At 42.2% G+C, this 16,773-nt stretch overlaps 1 protein-coding gene across 2 annotated transcripts in view; it reads left to right on the top strand.

The window, feature by feature from the left end:
- Window positions 1-12,459, top strand: part of GLRA2 (glycine receptor alpha 2) — a 159,793-nt gene extending 147,334 nt beyond the window's left edge. For both annotated transcript variants that reach the window (XM_065417458.1, XM_065417457.1), the window contains exon 9: window positions 12,181-12,459. In XM_065417458.1, the coding sequence (XP_065273530.1) occupies window positions 12,181-12,459 (279 nt within the window). The remainder of the gene's footprint in view (window positions 1-12,180) is intronic.
- Window positions 12,460-16,773: the final 4,314 nt, after the last annotated feature.

The raw sequence follows: 16,773 nt of genomic DNA, 5'->3' as shown, positions 1-16,773 counted from the left end.
TGATTGACAGGTTTGGCCTTCCTCCGAGGCTGCATAGAGCAGAGTGCCCTTTGTCCTGGATCTGGGGACCTTATTACTCCAAGAAAGCACAGTTTCAGGTAAGACATAAATACATTTTCTTATTCCTTTGAACTACCCAGGCAAGCATAAAGTGGCTTTATAGAAACCCTCTCATGTTTTTTTCCCTTTATTGCTACATGCACATTGCAATCCTTCCAGACTACACATCTGTGTAAGAGAAGGAGGGAATATGTGCTTAGATGCTGTTCTCAGTTTGGGCCTCCCAAAGATTTAGTGGTGCCATGCACTACCTTGGATAAAGCTTGTCATACCGAGACCATTTTGACCTGCATCACATTAATAGTTTGATCTCCAGCTCTGTACAAAAAAAAAAAAAAAAAAAACATTTAGAAACTTTTTGAAAAAAATGCTATTTTTAACAGCTTACCTCTCCACGACCCCTAGCTCAAAGGACCCCAAATTTGGGTCACTAACCTTACCCTGCATCCTTCTGAGATGCACCGAATTTTCAAAGGAATCCAACGAAACATGTTGATTTTAAATGACTTAGAAAGGTAGACTTTTAAATAGAAGTTGTGACACAACCTTAACTGTAGTGGCGCTGCTGCACCACTTTAATAACAGAGACGCTTCCTGCCACAAAGAGCTACAGTTTATGGATGTGGATGTGTGCAGAGTTTGTGCATGGATTGGGGTACATTGGCAGAGCTGTGGGGTGCAGGAAGATTTGGGTGCAGAGGGTTGGGGTGCACTGGGGGCAGGGGGAATTTGGGGCTGCATGGTTGTGGTGCACTGGCAGAGCTGGGGGTGCTACACCACCCTCATCTGAGCCCCCAACCTCCCTCCCCTCCCCTACTTCCCATCCCCATTTATCCATAGCCCCCCTCCCCTTGCTGCAGCCCCAAATCCCTCTCCCCTTATTCCCCCACCCCTTAATACACCACCCCTCCCAGGAAACATTTATATGTCTATTTCCCCCCAAAAAAGACTTTGATTACATTCTCCCCCTAAGTAAAACTGCCACCCATGACTCACAACTTGTATCAACCTCCATCCTCTCAGCCCAAAACTCCTTTTCTGAGGTGGGGGCTTGTAATTATCTTATCCTTAGTTATGTTAATTGGAGGGTGAGTTCACAGCCATCAATCTCAATGAGTTCCTGATCCATCCAGTTGTCATCTTAACTATACAAGGCAGCAGAAAGTTACTGTTTTAGGTGGAGCCTGTAACACATTGATCAAGTTACCCCAAATTTGCTACTCCCTCGCCATGAGACACACCAAATTTCAGAGCACTCTGATTAACCTTTTGGATTTTAGAGCACTTGTATCGTGCTTTAAAGCATATAAAAAGGCAGGAACGAACCCCTCTAGCCGTTGTTCTGTATTGGCGCATGCGCATTGTAAAAAGAGGTACCTTTTCTTGGGTCTCCCAAAGCTTTAGTGAGTTCCATGCACCAACTTGGGTAAAACTTGACAGATTGAGACCACTTTGCCCTGCATCACGTCAGTAGTTTGAGCCCTAGTGCTGCACAAAAAAAAACCCCGCTTAGAAACGTTTTGAAAAATGCCTATTTTTTTCCTGTGGCTTATATCTCCACACCCCTAGCTCAAATGACCTCATGTGGGTCATGACCCCACACAGTCCTGAGGCACACCAAATATCTGGACTAACTATGTCAGTTTTAGAGGACATGGAAAGGTTGACCTTAAAACAGAAGTCGTGACACAACCTTAACTATAGTGGCACTGCCATGCCACTAAAATGTGTTTTATAGGATTGTTTGCTTACAGTGTTCCAGTCAATAAGGCAGTAATTTTTTGTAGCAGGAGACTGAATTATTAACATCAAGATTTCTGTTCTGTTTGTTTGGGTTTTTGGTACAGTTAAAATGGCTTCTGGATACATCATGAGTTTGTTTTCAATTGGCTGTGTGAAGAATAGTACTAGTATACAAACTGTAGATAGAAGGCAAATCACCTCGTTACCTTTTAAAATGATATCTTCTTGAAATTCCAGCCAGATTTGAATAAACAAGCACCTTAGGGACATAACTATCCAATTTCAAGACACTGACATTCCTTCAGGGATAAAAAGAATATATGCAGTCGATGTTATTGAGTGCTAAACTTCTTTCTCTAAGAATAGAACCAACAGTAGTTGAAAACACATCAGTTTGAGTCTTATCTTTAGAAAACACCTAAAGCTTAAACAAATATTGCTTATCTATTAAGCATGTGTTGCTGTAGGCGGTGTGTATGCTAATATAGAATTTAGCACACAGTTATAAATTTAGAACATATAAGAAAAGGCAGATGCCATTACTGTACCTGTTATTACTGGGCATGGCACTGCAGTTCCAGCAATATGCTGAATCATTAATCTCTCCTCTTATGGATAATTTAGCAAGTTATTGAGTTTTGCGTAGCATAGAGCACCACCTAATATGCATGACTGGCAACTCCTTTTGTTAAGCTCCAAACTTAGAAAAATAGCAAAATCCCACATTCTGGGTTTGAATACTTTTAATATTCATTTTCCAAAATTCACTAAGCAGATCATGCAGCAAGTTTCTGAGCCATCAGAACAAGCCAAGATAGGGAAGGGTCGATAAACATGATTTAACTATACTTCAGTTTTTCGTGTCAGGATCTGGGAATGTCCTATTTAGTGAAATGTAGTACAAATAAATCATGAGCTGTTGCAAAATATCTTGCATAATTAGAACTATTCTGAGATATGGGAAACTATATGAATTTACAAAAACAAATGTGTTTTCTTCTATTTAACTATTTTTCCATTCAACTTTTATTTAAAAGTCTACATTTCTAAGTTACTTAAAATCACTGTAAGCATTCAAGCATGTTTAGTTATTCTGAGAAATTAAAGAGAGAGAAATTCATATACCTTATTAGCCATGTCTATATTTTCACTAAAACAGTTTTGGCAATCAACAGCCCGTGACCCAACAACAACATTTTTTATGCTAGGAAATGTTAGTGTTCTTAGGAGTCCAACTGGACCTCAGAAATGTTCCTCTAAGAGCAATAGCTTTTGCCAAAGGATGAGGATACAGAAATCTGAAGTCAACAAGAAGCTCGAATGTTGAATGTGATGGCACTGGGTGAGGTTATTGAGCTAACAAATATCTAAAGGTCAAATTCACCAGAATGCTCCAGCTGCATTGTACCATCCTAAGTGACCCAGTGACAGAGAAAGGTGATAATGGAGAGGATTTGGAGGGGGAAGATAAGGAGTTTGTTTAGGAGCAAGTTAAGAAAGAGAAAAGGAGGTGCAGGATTGGATGGACAGACATGAATTTGGGGTACAGAAATAGCTTTCGGCATAGAGATGATGGTTGAAACTGAGTGAAGTGATGAGAAAGGGTGTAAAACATGAAGGCAGGAGGAGAGAGCCCTGTGGCACTCCTACTGATACTGGAAGGATGAAAGAGAAGGACCCACCAAAAGAGATGATGAAGTAACAGTTAGAACATTAGGAATAGAACCGGGAGAGGACAGAATTGAAGAAGCAGTGGACAGGTCAAGAGTGAGGATGCTGTGGGGACCTTGAGATTTGGCCAAGAAGACATCACTAGAGACCTTTGTGGGGTGGTTTTGGTGGAGGGAAGGGGACAGAACACAGACTGGCAGAGATCAGTGAATTTTAGGCAATAATTGTAAATGACATATTTAAAGAGCAGGAGTACTTGTGGCACCTTAGAGACTAACAAATTTGTTAGTCTCTAAGGTGCCACAAGTACTCCTGTTCTTTTTGCGGATACAGACTAACACGGCTGCTACTCTGAAACCTGTCATATTTAAAGAGGTTAGAGATAAAGGGAAGGAAAGAAATTTGGTGGAAGCTGGACAGTCTGGTGAATCCAAGGACATTTTACTGAGAATGGGGGAGTCCCCTGTATGCTTTTATTTTGAGAGGGAGGATCGAAAGCGTAAAGATAGATTGAGGAGGAGGGAGATGTTGGGGTTAAATCAGGTAAAGAGGCAGGAGGGAATGGACTCATAGGAGCAGGGTGAGGGATTAGAAGTATTCAGCATGTGAGAGCATTAATCTTGGAGGAGAATGAGAAGAGTATTGGCATAGCTACATCAGTGCATGCCCACCCAGTCTAGTCATGGCCTTAGAGAGGAGAGGAAAGGGGCTGGAAAGAAAAATCATGGAAAAGCTTGTTGCTCTTCTCTTTGGAAAAGCTAGCGAGATCTTGTATGGAATGGAAGGAGCGGGCAGGAAGAGAAGAGGATTTGTGAAGGGAGTTGCATGTGGCAAATAGACAATGGAGGTGATTGTCACTGGCTCCCAGGCCCATGGCAACACAATGCTGTTTGGCCAGGACCACTTTGGAAATGAAGGATGAGCAAACCAGCCTTGGGAAAATCTGCATGGTCTTGAGACTTTCTCCAGAAGCAGTGGAATGGGAGTGGGAGCAGAGAAAACAGGCATTGGCCAGGGCTGAGGGTTAGTATGCAGATGATGTGATGGGAAAAGGAGTAAAAGGGAGAGAGTGGACTGCTGAGATTTAACTACAGCCAGAAGAGGCAAAGCAGGGGGCAGCTGGGAGGAGGGAACTGGTAGTGGCATGTAAAATGTCTCCTATTTCCATAATTCCCTTGCTTCCATTAAAGGCACATGTATCACTGCTCCTGTTCTCAGGACTGGGAAGTAATAAAGTGGGCTGGTGTTTGCCCACTATACAGATGAGTTAATTTTTATCCCATTGAATATTCCCCAAACTCCTTCCAAATCTATCATATCATAGACAACAAGTAAGGGATGCAGTCCATTATAGCAAAGAGATGTCCAAACACAAATACATGCAATGCAGTCTATGTGGTAAACTATCAACTTTACAAGAACATGTGTTATATAGCAAACTAGGGCTTGGTGTACAATCAGGGATCACCAACCTTTGGCATGCGGCCCGTCAGGGAAATCCGCTGGTGAGCCGGGATGGTTTGTTTACCTGCCGCGTCCGCAGGTTCGGCCGATTGCAGCTCCCACTGGCTGCGGTTCGCCGTTCCAGGCCAATGGGGGCTGGGGGAAGCGGCGGCTAGCACATCCCTCGGCCCATGCCGCTTCCCGCAGCCCCCATTGGCCTGGAACGGCGAACTGCAGCCAGTGGGAGCTGCGATCGGCCGAACCTGCGGACGCGGCAGGTAAACAAACCATCCCGGCTCACCAGCGGATTTCCCTGACGGGCCGCGTGCCAAAGGTTGGCGATCCCTGAGCGTACATGTTTATGGCCAAATTTTACACAGGACCTTATTTCATTTCCATCCTATGCATATTATTAATGACCTTGTGGGAGTTTGCATTTATCACTTACCCAATGAAAAAACACTTGTGTAAAAGGTTAGCAGATCAAGTTGCTGTATCTTTGAGTGCCTATTGATTTTTAACCTTATGATGTCTCATTTGCTATGAATAAAAAAATTGGTTTTAATAGAATGATCCCTTTAGAAAAGCAAATCAAAATGAAAAGACAATGGAGAATTTGTGGTAGTAAATTTCTAATAGCATCAAGCTGTCAGGATGTTTTTAAGATGCAACAACTTTGTTTCACTCAATCTCACTTCAGAGCCTTGTAAAAACAGCCAGTGAAATCCAGATGATTGAGATTTTGGCTAGCAGAACATAAATGATATGCAAAGCCAGGAAGGAGGATAATCTGTGGTATGGAAGATATGGAGAAAACCCAACACTTTATTTATGGGAAGCTCAGTGCTTAAAACTGATAATTGGAGAAGGCATTGATTTTTCAATTGTCTTTATTTGCTGCAAAAAAACCAAGCAAGCCTAATGGAACTTGCATTTGAATACTTTTAAGAGCGTGCAGACATTCCTGTCTATTTTTAGCTATGGATTTTAAATTATTAATATCATTTGAAATGTTTAATTAGTTTTGAGAAGCATTTGCATAAATTAAATGCATGAGGTCTGTCTGAGGAAGCTGTGGTAATCTCTCTCTGGATGTCTGTGGTTTTAGTAAATAGTTTAAAGGAAAGCATCCATCAATGGAGGAAAAAGGCATGTTCTTTTCCTTCTCCACATGGCTAATCTTTAGCTGGAGGAATTATATGCACATATTTGTTATGTTTGACCAAAGTAAGTGGCAGTGATATGGGGCACACTCAAATATGGCAGGGGAATTCGGTTTGTTCCCCACATCCCCCCAACCTGGCATGGACGGTCCTCTTTTATCATTCCTTCTTTTGCTGTTCGTAGCTGCCAGGCTTTCTTCTTTGCTGGGGAAGACTGTTGCTTGCTCAATGCACCTACAAGGGGAGTACGGGTGCATAAGGTACTCCCTTACTTTCCTGTATAGGCTACCTACATCGTGAGTCACAGCTCAGGTTGGGGAACCCTCTGTGGGGTTGCCACTCTCCTTTCCGTGCATATAAGTGGGGTGTAGGTAGGCAGGCAGGGCATGGATGAAGCCTTAAATCCACCCTCCCTCGCCCATTTCACCAGCCAGCAAGCATAAAAAGGGAAGTCATCAGTGTCTAGCAAAACGCTGCTGCAGATGACATTACTTCCCTAGCGACCACACAGTGGTCTAGCCCTAAGTATGGTCTCACTGAAAAGAGGGAAAATTGAAAACCAAGGCTGAAAATTAGGAAAAGATTCCTAATAGTGAGATCAGTCGGGCTACCAGCCATGCTAGAACTATAACCAAGTCCTAGGAGTCAGTTAAGACACTACAACGCTACATCATTTTGTCCTCTTCACTGTATCACGTGAACGGGGCTGTACAGGTCAGAGAACAACAGTGCTGTAAACAAGTCCCTCAAATTGATTCTATCTGAAGCATAGACCATAGAGTAATTTCCCAAGGGAAGTTGTGGAAGCCACATTGCCTGAAACATTTAAACCTGGGCTGGGTGAAAGCACTTGGGAATTTACTGTCAAGGAATAATCCCAGTGCAGTCGTCAACCTCAGGATCTCAATTGTTGGCTCTGGTGGAGGTGTTTCCCTTACCAGACTGTAGCAGTGAGGGATACATGGGAGTGGTACCTGGAGCCTGCCGTGCAGCAGGTGCACAGGGTGAGCAGGATTAAAGCCCCTTTAAAAATGGGACCCTACTGAAGCAACCATTTTCCACTCACTGAGAGCAATTAGGCTGGTAAGAAATTCATTTCCCATAGAAATCAATGAAAAAGGCAGGCAGACTTGTGTCAGGGAAGTTTCTCCTATGTATTTACAGTTTTAGCAAAGGTAATTGTAAGTTAAATTGTATTTGTTTGCCTTGTGGGCAGATAGGGTTCTGGAGTTCGTCACTGACCCAGAGACCTCATCGAAACCGACCTGGTTTTACATTGGTCTAACTACACTGACTTCTGTGGAGTTAGTGCGGCTTTAAACTTAAACAGAGTGGAATCAAGCCCAAATCAGCTTTGCTCCCACCACACCACTTCCCTTGAGTCTCTGTGCATCTCTGATCTCTGTCTCTCTGTTCTTCAGGTATTTGCCTCTCTTCCCCTACGTGCTTCATCTCAGCTGGGATCTCTGTATTGAAGGATGTTCCTGCTTGCAAAGTCACTTCGTTAATAAAACTCCCCATTCCCTTTTGTCACAATTTGGCAGCCCTGTTAATGATTGTCTCACATTTTAATTAAAATGCAGCACTAATTACATACATTTAAAATAACCACGCTAGAGTCTACTCAGACCTGCATAAGCCCAGACAGGACAAGGAAAGTGAGATGGTTATGCTGTATCCATCTGGTGCAGAAAGGGGAATAACCCCCAAATCAAAATAATGTGAATAAATTCTTCTGCTATGTATATCCAGAGGCAGACTAATGTGAGATTCCCACTGAAATGCTGACCAGATGACTTTGTGTACATCACAAATGGACTGGCAGAACTGTTATCCAACCTGGTAATGAAATCATAAGAACAGCCATACTGGGTTGGACCAAAGGTCCATCTAGCCCAGTATCCGGTCTTCTGACAGTGGCCAATGCCAGGTGCCACAGCGGGAATGAAGTCTCCAAACTCCATTGTCCTGAGAGACTTTAACATCCAGACAGGTATTGCCCAGACAGAATCATTCACATACCGCAGAGGAGCCCAGATAGTTGATTCTCCAGGCAACCCACTGGATTTGATCAAGCTTAATGTACAAGTAGAGAGCACAGTAATTATGCCCTACACTATGGTGTCGCCTCCTACAGACGAGTGTCAAGTCTTTCCCTTTATTTCATCTAGGAGGTGGACTGTTCATGTTAGTCAACTGTTGAAGAGTCACAGATGCAGTGAGTATCCAGACTGCTTTAGGGGCCACACTACCCAGCTGTATTACCAATGTACCGGTAGACTGGTTAGATACCAAAACCACAAGCTGGCTACACCTCTGACTCCAAAGTCTCCTCTCCCTACCAGAGACCAACTTGGTTCTCTTCTCCGCAAGGAAGGTAAAGAGCCACTGAAGAGTAACCTCCCTCCCTCAGCCCCCAATTTCCACTACAGTGTCTGGAGTATCTCATGGTGAGCCACATCAGTGCCTGCCAATAGATTACAAGAATACCTGATCAGCAGCTCATAACTAGTTCAATACAACATTGATTTATTTTTAATTATCTAAGCAATGGTTTATTTCAGTTTTGAAAATACCGATCTGAGTTCACTGTTGTCATTGTACAGTATAACTATAGCTGACATCTCTAGAAAATACATTCTAGTTAACAGTCCTGAATCATCTGGGAAATGGTCTGGATGATCTAACAAGTCTTCCCAATCTCTTAACTTCCACAAATTAACCTAGAGCCCAGACTTGCAGGCAGAGCTTTAAGTATGCAGAGACTGCAGGACTAGGCCTTAGAGGAATCAATCCATAGCACCTTTCATCCAAAACCAGTGTTTTACACTGAGGTGGGGAAAGGAAAGCAAGAGAGTTAATTTTCCTGAAATGTGCCCTTATATGAATACTCCCTACCCCGTTCAAGATCTAATTCAATGGGATTAAAGACATTCACTTGTGTAGAACAAAAGCTGATCCCATTCATGAAGAAGAAAAAATAATACTAAACGTGTAGAAAAATCTCCCACTTCTTAGTATTCTCTCTTTCCATTATAAAAATTGTTTAGAGCCAGCACCTAAGACACAATAAGAAAATATAACTGCATTAGGAAATAGATTCCTTTGCTACAGTTTCAATGTTATCTTCCTAGCACCTAGAAAATATATTTAATTTTCATAGCACAATTCTTCTGAAAGTCTGGGAATGAACAGTTAAGGGACACAGCACTTCAATCTTGCTCATATTTCTTTTTCATTTATGATAACCCCCTGCAAGTTACAGCTCTCCACACAAACTAAACTACACGCACACACCCCTTATTTCCATAAATGGACATAAAATTAAGAAGAATATATTACAGGGAGACTGTTACATTGCATTTCCATATCATGGATCCTGTTTCTGAATGTTTCTTGGCCACAGTTCAGGATCTGGGCCAACAGATTTGTTACTCGAGTGAGGAATTTGGGAGTCTTCTTAGACCATTACCAGTGAAAATGGCTGTTTTTTTTCTGTCTGTGTCTGGCTAGAAGATTCGGACTGTTTCACTCAGCTGTGACCCTTCTCTCCATAACCCACATCTTTAATACATCTAGACTGGCTAGTGGCAATGTGCTGTACTAGACTAATCTTGCATTCATTTAGCAGTTGAAGCAAGTTCACTTGTTAAGTGAGCACATGACACTGACGCATTTTCTTCTGCAGTGGATGTTTGTTGGCTTCTAGATGGAGTTTCACATAGATTTTTAATTTATAAAGCCATAAATAGTGTGGGGCATGACTATCTGAGGCCTTATCTACACACACACACACTTGAACTGGTTTAATTAAATCTATTTAAAAACACACTATAGTTAGATGGTGCAAGTTTGTGGTTAGCCAGTTTCTCAGGTCTGAGCTTTCTGTTTCTGGGCTACAAGTACATTGAGGAGCTTGAGCTGAAAGGCACCTTAAATTTGGAATACACTCCCTCCCTTGGTCTGATATAGCCTGAGTCTGCTGATGTTCAAGGAACACAGCAGAGGGCATCATTCTGGGAAGAGCTAAAGTGTGTGAGATGGAGGGAGCTGGGGGTGGATAGAGAATAGAAGGATGTGAAGTTGGGTTATGTTTCCTGCAGAAGGGCTTGGTTTGTTGGGAGCTGTTGCTATTTCTCTATTGTTTTATTATAATGGATTGTATTTTGCATGTCATCAAGGCACCTAGAAACTACAATTGTATATTTTCAATAAGTAAAATAACTATTCCTCCCCCGCTCTTTGTGCTGTTAGGCAAGAATAATTTATCATGCAACAGAGAAAAAACAGTTTATCACCTGTTGTAAGAACATCTTGCTGCTTGCATTTCTATGTATTTCTTTGGTATTTTTAAAGGTTACTGGAAAAGCTCTTTTTAAAAACAAAATAATAAAGTTAATACTACTGTATTCCTACTGTATAGTATTTTCTATCTTTGATATCCTGCACATATAACAACTTATTCCTCACAATTCATGAGGTAGGTATTTATTATACCCCTTTTTCAGATACAGGGGCTAGAATCTGCATTCAGTTACACTGGTATAAATTGGAAGTGACTCCAGGGGTGTTATCCTGGATTTACAGTAGCAGAAGATCAGAATCAGGCCTGGAGCATTTAAATGATTTGCCCAGCGACACACAACAAGGCAGTGGCTGAGTTGGGGCTAGAACTCTGGAGTCTCCTCGTCCTGTGCTCAGTCCGATAGGCTATTCTTCCTCCTGAAGCTCCCTCACAAATTACAGAATATATGTATATATTTAAAATAAATACATGTGATAACACAACTGCTGTCCTTTAATCATCTTCCACATCCTGCGTTTGTATTTTGTCTACAATGGCTAGTGACACAGAGAGCACTGCAGGCAGTGCCTCTGCCTGTATTGTAGCAGGGTTTAGGAATGTCATTAGCTAATGCAAGAGAAGCACCATGCCCTGAACTCATGTCTTGGCAGTCTCATTTTTAAGCACTTTACTTCTTTATAATAGTAGGAACAGAACTTTTACCTTTTTAGCTTTTCCCAGAAGGACTGAAAACTGTAAATGAACAAATCGCAAAAAGAGAGCAAAACATTTCACTTTCACACTGCTGAAGATTTGAGATGTAAAGGACCCAAGTGGTAACAAGCCCTGTGTTAATACAAGTATACACCTACTGGTGAGTATAGCATATGGCAGTCTTCACACCAAAGTACTTGGGTCTCAAAGGTACTATTTGTTGCCTTCACTTTTTTTTATCCTCACTCAGTATAACCTATTTCTTTTATCATGCCTTGTGATGCATTGTTATTTGCTCACATCAGTATGTCAGATCTAAGGTAAGCAAAGCAAGCTTGATGATACAGGTGGTACAGATAGGTGATCCTCAGCTGAAGAAGAGACAGTGGAGTTATAAAGCTTCACACCAGCTGTGGCTATGGCCCATTGTTTTTTGCAATCCCTTGATCTGTATTGCCATCAGAAAGCTGTGGGTTAGAGACATGAGAGAGCACTCTGCACTCGTGAACCTCAGGAGAGTTTATTTAAAATCAACAGTGAAATGTCTGTCACTCAAAAAAAGTGAAATAATAATAATAATAAATCATTAATAATAACAACAATACTGAAATAAATAGCACAGCAAGTGGGTTCTCTATGCTCTTCCTGACTTTTCTGGTCCTCAGCCACATCAAATTTAGGAACTAGGGCAGCTTCTGGGCTTGCATTTCATCCTGAGTAGAATGCTGGAGAATAGAGTCACTTGTTTGGTGGTTTTGAATCATTCATGGACGGCTGCCAGTAATTGTAGCTCAAACATTGTTATTCTATCAGCTTGGCAAAACGGTCATGAAAATTTACCAGCTCAGGCACGAAGTCTTCATCACCTAGTTATCAGGATGATGATAAAGGGCATGATATTTACTCACCTGTCAAAAAATATTATACAGCTTGAGGCGAGCGAGCCAGTGGAATTTTGTAAGGCAGTGTTATATTAACTCGAACCAAAAAGCTTGTCCATTGGTTTGTTAAGGAACTTTGCAGTGCTCCTGGATGCTACAACCTTAATTGTATTCTACACAGACAATTGATTGTCTCTTATTTCTGTCCTTTATCCTCCAGGAAGATGACGTTACCCGTGACAGTCGATTCAATTTCAGTGGTTACGGGATGGGTCACTGTCTCCAGGTCAAAGACGGCACCGCAGTCAAGGCCACTCCTCCAAACCCCCCTCTGGCGCCACCAAAGGATTCAGAGTCCATCAGAAAGAAGTTTGTTGACCGTGCAAAAAGGATTGATACAATATCCCGAGCTGCGTTCCCACTAGCCTTCCTCATTTTCAATATCTTTTACTGGATTACGTACAAAATTATACGGCATGAGGATATTCACAAGAAATAGGCAACTCTCTGGGGGTGCTGGGACCTTGTAGCCAAAGCGATTTGCTTGTAAATAAACAGTGAAATGTCTTTCTGTCATTTGGACTGAGGATTTTTTTTCACCCATGCTACTGAAGAGAATAAGACAAAAAAATGGAACGGAAGCAAAAGCTTAGGAAAAAAGTGATTGACAGCAAAAACAAGATGCCGTGGGACCATGCAATACGGATCCCCTTACGTACACTCAATATTGTTCTTCCAGATTCTGCATTGATCAGACGCTCTTAAACAGGGCCAAATTTTACTCAACAATGTCACTAAGATATTGAAAAAAATAAAAACAACCGACCAATCTGAAACACCTACTATGGGACTGTACTGGCTACAGTACAGTGAGTTATAAGAGGACCAAACTTATTCAGGATAATGCTGCCTTTCTATTTGAAACAAGTCTACTGAGCTACATTCCATTAAAATGTCTGTAGTTAGCAGTTCACCAAGAAGTCCTTTTGTGCGTTGTAACTTATTTCTACTAACAGGGAAAAATGATTTATACTTTAATATCCTTGTGGGTGTGCATTTTAATATTATCTTGCTTTATTAGAATTGTAATTTGGGGGTCAAACTTGTGTATTGTGCTATTTATTTGATAGCTGACACTCATAGAAACCAGTTAAACTGCCCATTTTATTTTTGTTCTAAGAGAGTGCACTTATTTCATTTCATTTCTGCTGTTTTTACATGCAACTTGAGGTGCCAAACTGTATTTTACCTGTTGTGCTACCCTGTACCACACTATTTATTAAGAACTTGTTTCCTGGCTGGTGTAGCTCAGTTTAGCATTGACTTTCTATTTCTTTCTATTACTGCTCTCATTGTAGCTGCAATTGATAGCTCTGTAGGTAAACACAACTTGTTTACAGACCTCTAATTTATATCTTTACTCGAAGTGGCGATCATTTTAAATATCATTGACTAACCTAAGAATTTTAAAACTGTACTGTGATTTTCATAACCTGTTACCTTTTGGTGCCAGAGCTACGTGGTTCAAATCCTTGCTACATGTTTTAAAGTAGAAAAAAATAAAAATTGAAATAAAAAAGGTATTTTTGCTTACACAGAAAAAGAAACTAAGATAAAACATAACAAGATCATTAAAAATTTTACACTTGCTGTAAAAGCATTTATTAAAAAAGTTATTTGTTCAATTTCAATAAAGCTAAGTGTGCTACTAATTTTTCTTTTCTTTTCAAGCTCCTTTTTCATTTGGGGTAGTGCCATTTGCAATAAAGGCCAGATTCTCAGTCACTCCAGCAGCAGAAAAAGGACTTAAAGCAGCAGCTGGGGGAACTCTAGGGAGGCCTACTTTAGTCCTCCTGAACTCCCCACCCCCACCCCAGCAGAGGAGGGACTCCAGGGAAGGCTAGGGGTGAGTATGGATCTTAACACACTTCCAGCAGTCCTGTTTGAGCAGAGCCTTGGGGGCTCTTATCCACCAGCACAAGTTATATCGGCTCTGTAGTGCCTTTGAGGAGAAGTGTGCAACCCAGGCAGACCCCTGTACTGCAGGATACAAACGGAGGAAAAGGAGACCCTTCCCCCTAATAACCTGTAGCCTTAGGGGAAGGTACACTGAACTACAAGTAGGGTGACCAGATAGCAAGTGTGAAAAATCAGGATGGGGTGGGGGATAATAGGACCCTATGTAAGAAAAAGTCCCAAATATAGGGACCATCCCTATAAAATCGGGACATCTGGTCACCCTAACTACAAGCCAAAAGCCTCTTGGCTCTAAACATCTCCAAACTGGTCTTAATATTTCTGTGCACTTCACAACTTTAAGGCCTCACATACCCCTATCCTAGGGACTATCACTTGCCCACTTAACTGCTAAGATAACTGAGAGGTTGGATGTGGTCAGTGCAGACAGACTGAGAATAGAAGCCAGCTTACTCACGGGACACAGCCAAGTCTCATCCAGTTTGCCACACCGCCTGTCAGAGAAAATGGCCCAGATTATGTACTTGTGTAGCCAACAGTCACAATAAGGACCTTTGTCCCTCTCTAGTGGCTAGACTACATATAGAGGTTAGTGCTATATGTTACTGCTACAGCCCCCAGGCTAATAAGCATTAATTTTTAGGTCAAATGGGAGAAGCTCATGCTCAGAGATTACAGGTTCATTCTCTACAGCCAGCCCAAAAAGGATGTTGTTACACTTAGCTACTCTCTGTCTAACCACTAAATCATATCTGTGTTCCCAGAGCCAGGAAGAGAAGCCAGGAATCCTGATTACCAACATTCTAATTCACAAATAGTTACATAACTCAATGATAAACTGTATTGTCATCCCCCCACACACACACACACTGGACTTGCCCACTGGATACTCATATGGTTGAAATGGAAGAGGTCTTTGTTATGTATTGTGGCAGAGCTCCGACCTTGTCCCCGTGGGTCCCGCACTTCCAGGAGGTTTATGCTAGCCTCAGAGGCTCACTGCGACCCTCCACTTAGCCCTTCTCTCTCTAGGGCCAGGGTTACAGTCTACTGAGCCCTTTTCATCATAAGCCAGCAAGGAGGTTGATGAGAGAACTCCCACAGTCTCTGTTGTCCCTACGGGCTTATTCCAGAACAGTTTAGCCTTTTGTCCTGACAGGAGCCTGTCTTCCCTCCCAGGAGGTGTTTCTGTAGTGGTGGGTTGGGGGGAACCCGGGCCTGCCCTCTACTCCGGGTTCCAGCCCAGGGACCCTTATGGTAGCAGCTCTTGGCAGCCGACCTTTCACCGCCAGAGCTGCTACCCTTCCCTGGGTCACTTCCCCACAGCTCTCCCGCTTCTCTCAACGCCTTCTTCACCCTTACCTTAGGGCTCCCTTCCAGTGGCTTGAGGGTGTCTTCATTACCCAGCCTGCAGCTGCACTTCCTCTCCTCTGGCTCTCTCAGCCTGACCGGAGTGAGCCCTTTCATAGTATCAGAGGGGCCTTAATTAGAGTCAGGTATTCACATTAGTCTAACAGCTTCAACTGACACTCTGCAGGCTAATTGGAGTCATGTGTCCACCTAGCCTGGAGCAGCCCCTGCTCTGGTCAGTCAGGGAACAGAAAACTGCTTATCCAGTGGCCAGTATATCTGCCTTCTACTGCTCTGCTGTACCCAACTGGCCTGGGTCTATCACAGTATCTAAAGGTTGTGGCTTCAAACCTGACTGATGAATCATGTGGATAAAATATGTAAATTAAGGGGAGGATGCTGGAATAATTGTCAAAATTACTTTTTAATTGCACAATTATATTTAGAGGTGAATGAGGATATTATGTTTCTTTGTTATATTTGTAGGGTTAATATTTCAGGAAATGGGAGTTAATGTCCTTTTAAGAACTAGGTGGGACACAAATTACAGGGATAGCTTAAGAACACTAAAGGTGAACTCCTGGTCCCACTGAATGGGAGTTTTGCCATTTACTTCAATGGGGGTCAGGATTTCACCCTGACAGCAGTGGGTGAAAGATGTCGCTTGTATGTGCAGAGAGTGGAAGATCCTGCCTACCAGAAAATGCACTTCAATCTCGAAGGTGTGACAGTGTTTGAGGGGCATGGATGTCTCAAAACATTGCAAATGAGCTTCAGAGCCTGTTGGTGACCAGTATGAATCCAGTCCAGTTTAGTAGAGATTAAAAATTACTCCTACTGAGTGGATGTTTGGCGGTCCCTATATGAGATGAGTTGGTGGGTCTCAGGTTCAGCTGCCGCAGCACCAACTCACCAGCACACTTTGCACTAACTGGCTGTTAGCAATGGCTAAACAACTTCTTAGCAGATGTTCCCAAGATCGGGAGAACTGTGAGTGGGAAGCTTGCTTTGCTGTTGCCCTGTAGATAAACCAAGGGCTTCATTCATTACAGCAATACAAGCTCTAAATCTATAAAAAAAAATTAAAGATAAAGTTTATGGCTATAAGGAAATTAATTGCAGACACACGAATTAGCTCATTAAGTAATTTACATACCTGTCACAGAGAGCAGCACAAAACGTGTCAGTTATGCTAGAAGTGGGGAGGGAAAGACAGCAGCCTGTTTTGTGTACTCCTTACCTCTCCCACACCAAGGAAAATAAAACCTACGCTTTTACTTTAAAAGTTCCTGGTAACATAGAGTTGCCAGCAGCGAGATAAAAGATGAACCACAAAAAAATGGACCATACTGATAAAAAAAAAAGTGCATCAGAGGATTTACCTAACAAAGAAACAATGGTGGCTCAGCATCAGGAACTCTCTCACAGGAAATTGTGGTGCTCAGAAAAATGATGTCCACACAGTTAGCCCTGAATTCTGGGGATA

This window comes from Emys orbicularis, chromosome 1 (genome assembly GCF_028017835.1).
Source record: "Emys orbicularis isolate rEmyOrb1 chromosome 1, rEmyOrb1.hap1, whole genome shotgun sequence".
Taxonomy (NCBI): Eukaryota; Metazoa; Chordata; order Testudines; family Emydidae; genus Emys; species Emys orbicularis.
Note: the sequence above shows the minus strand (reverse complement) of the source record. Positions and strands in the feature narration are given on the sequence as shown.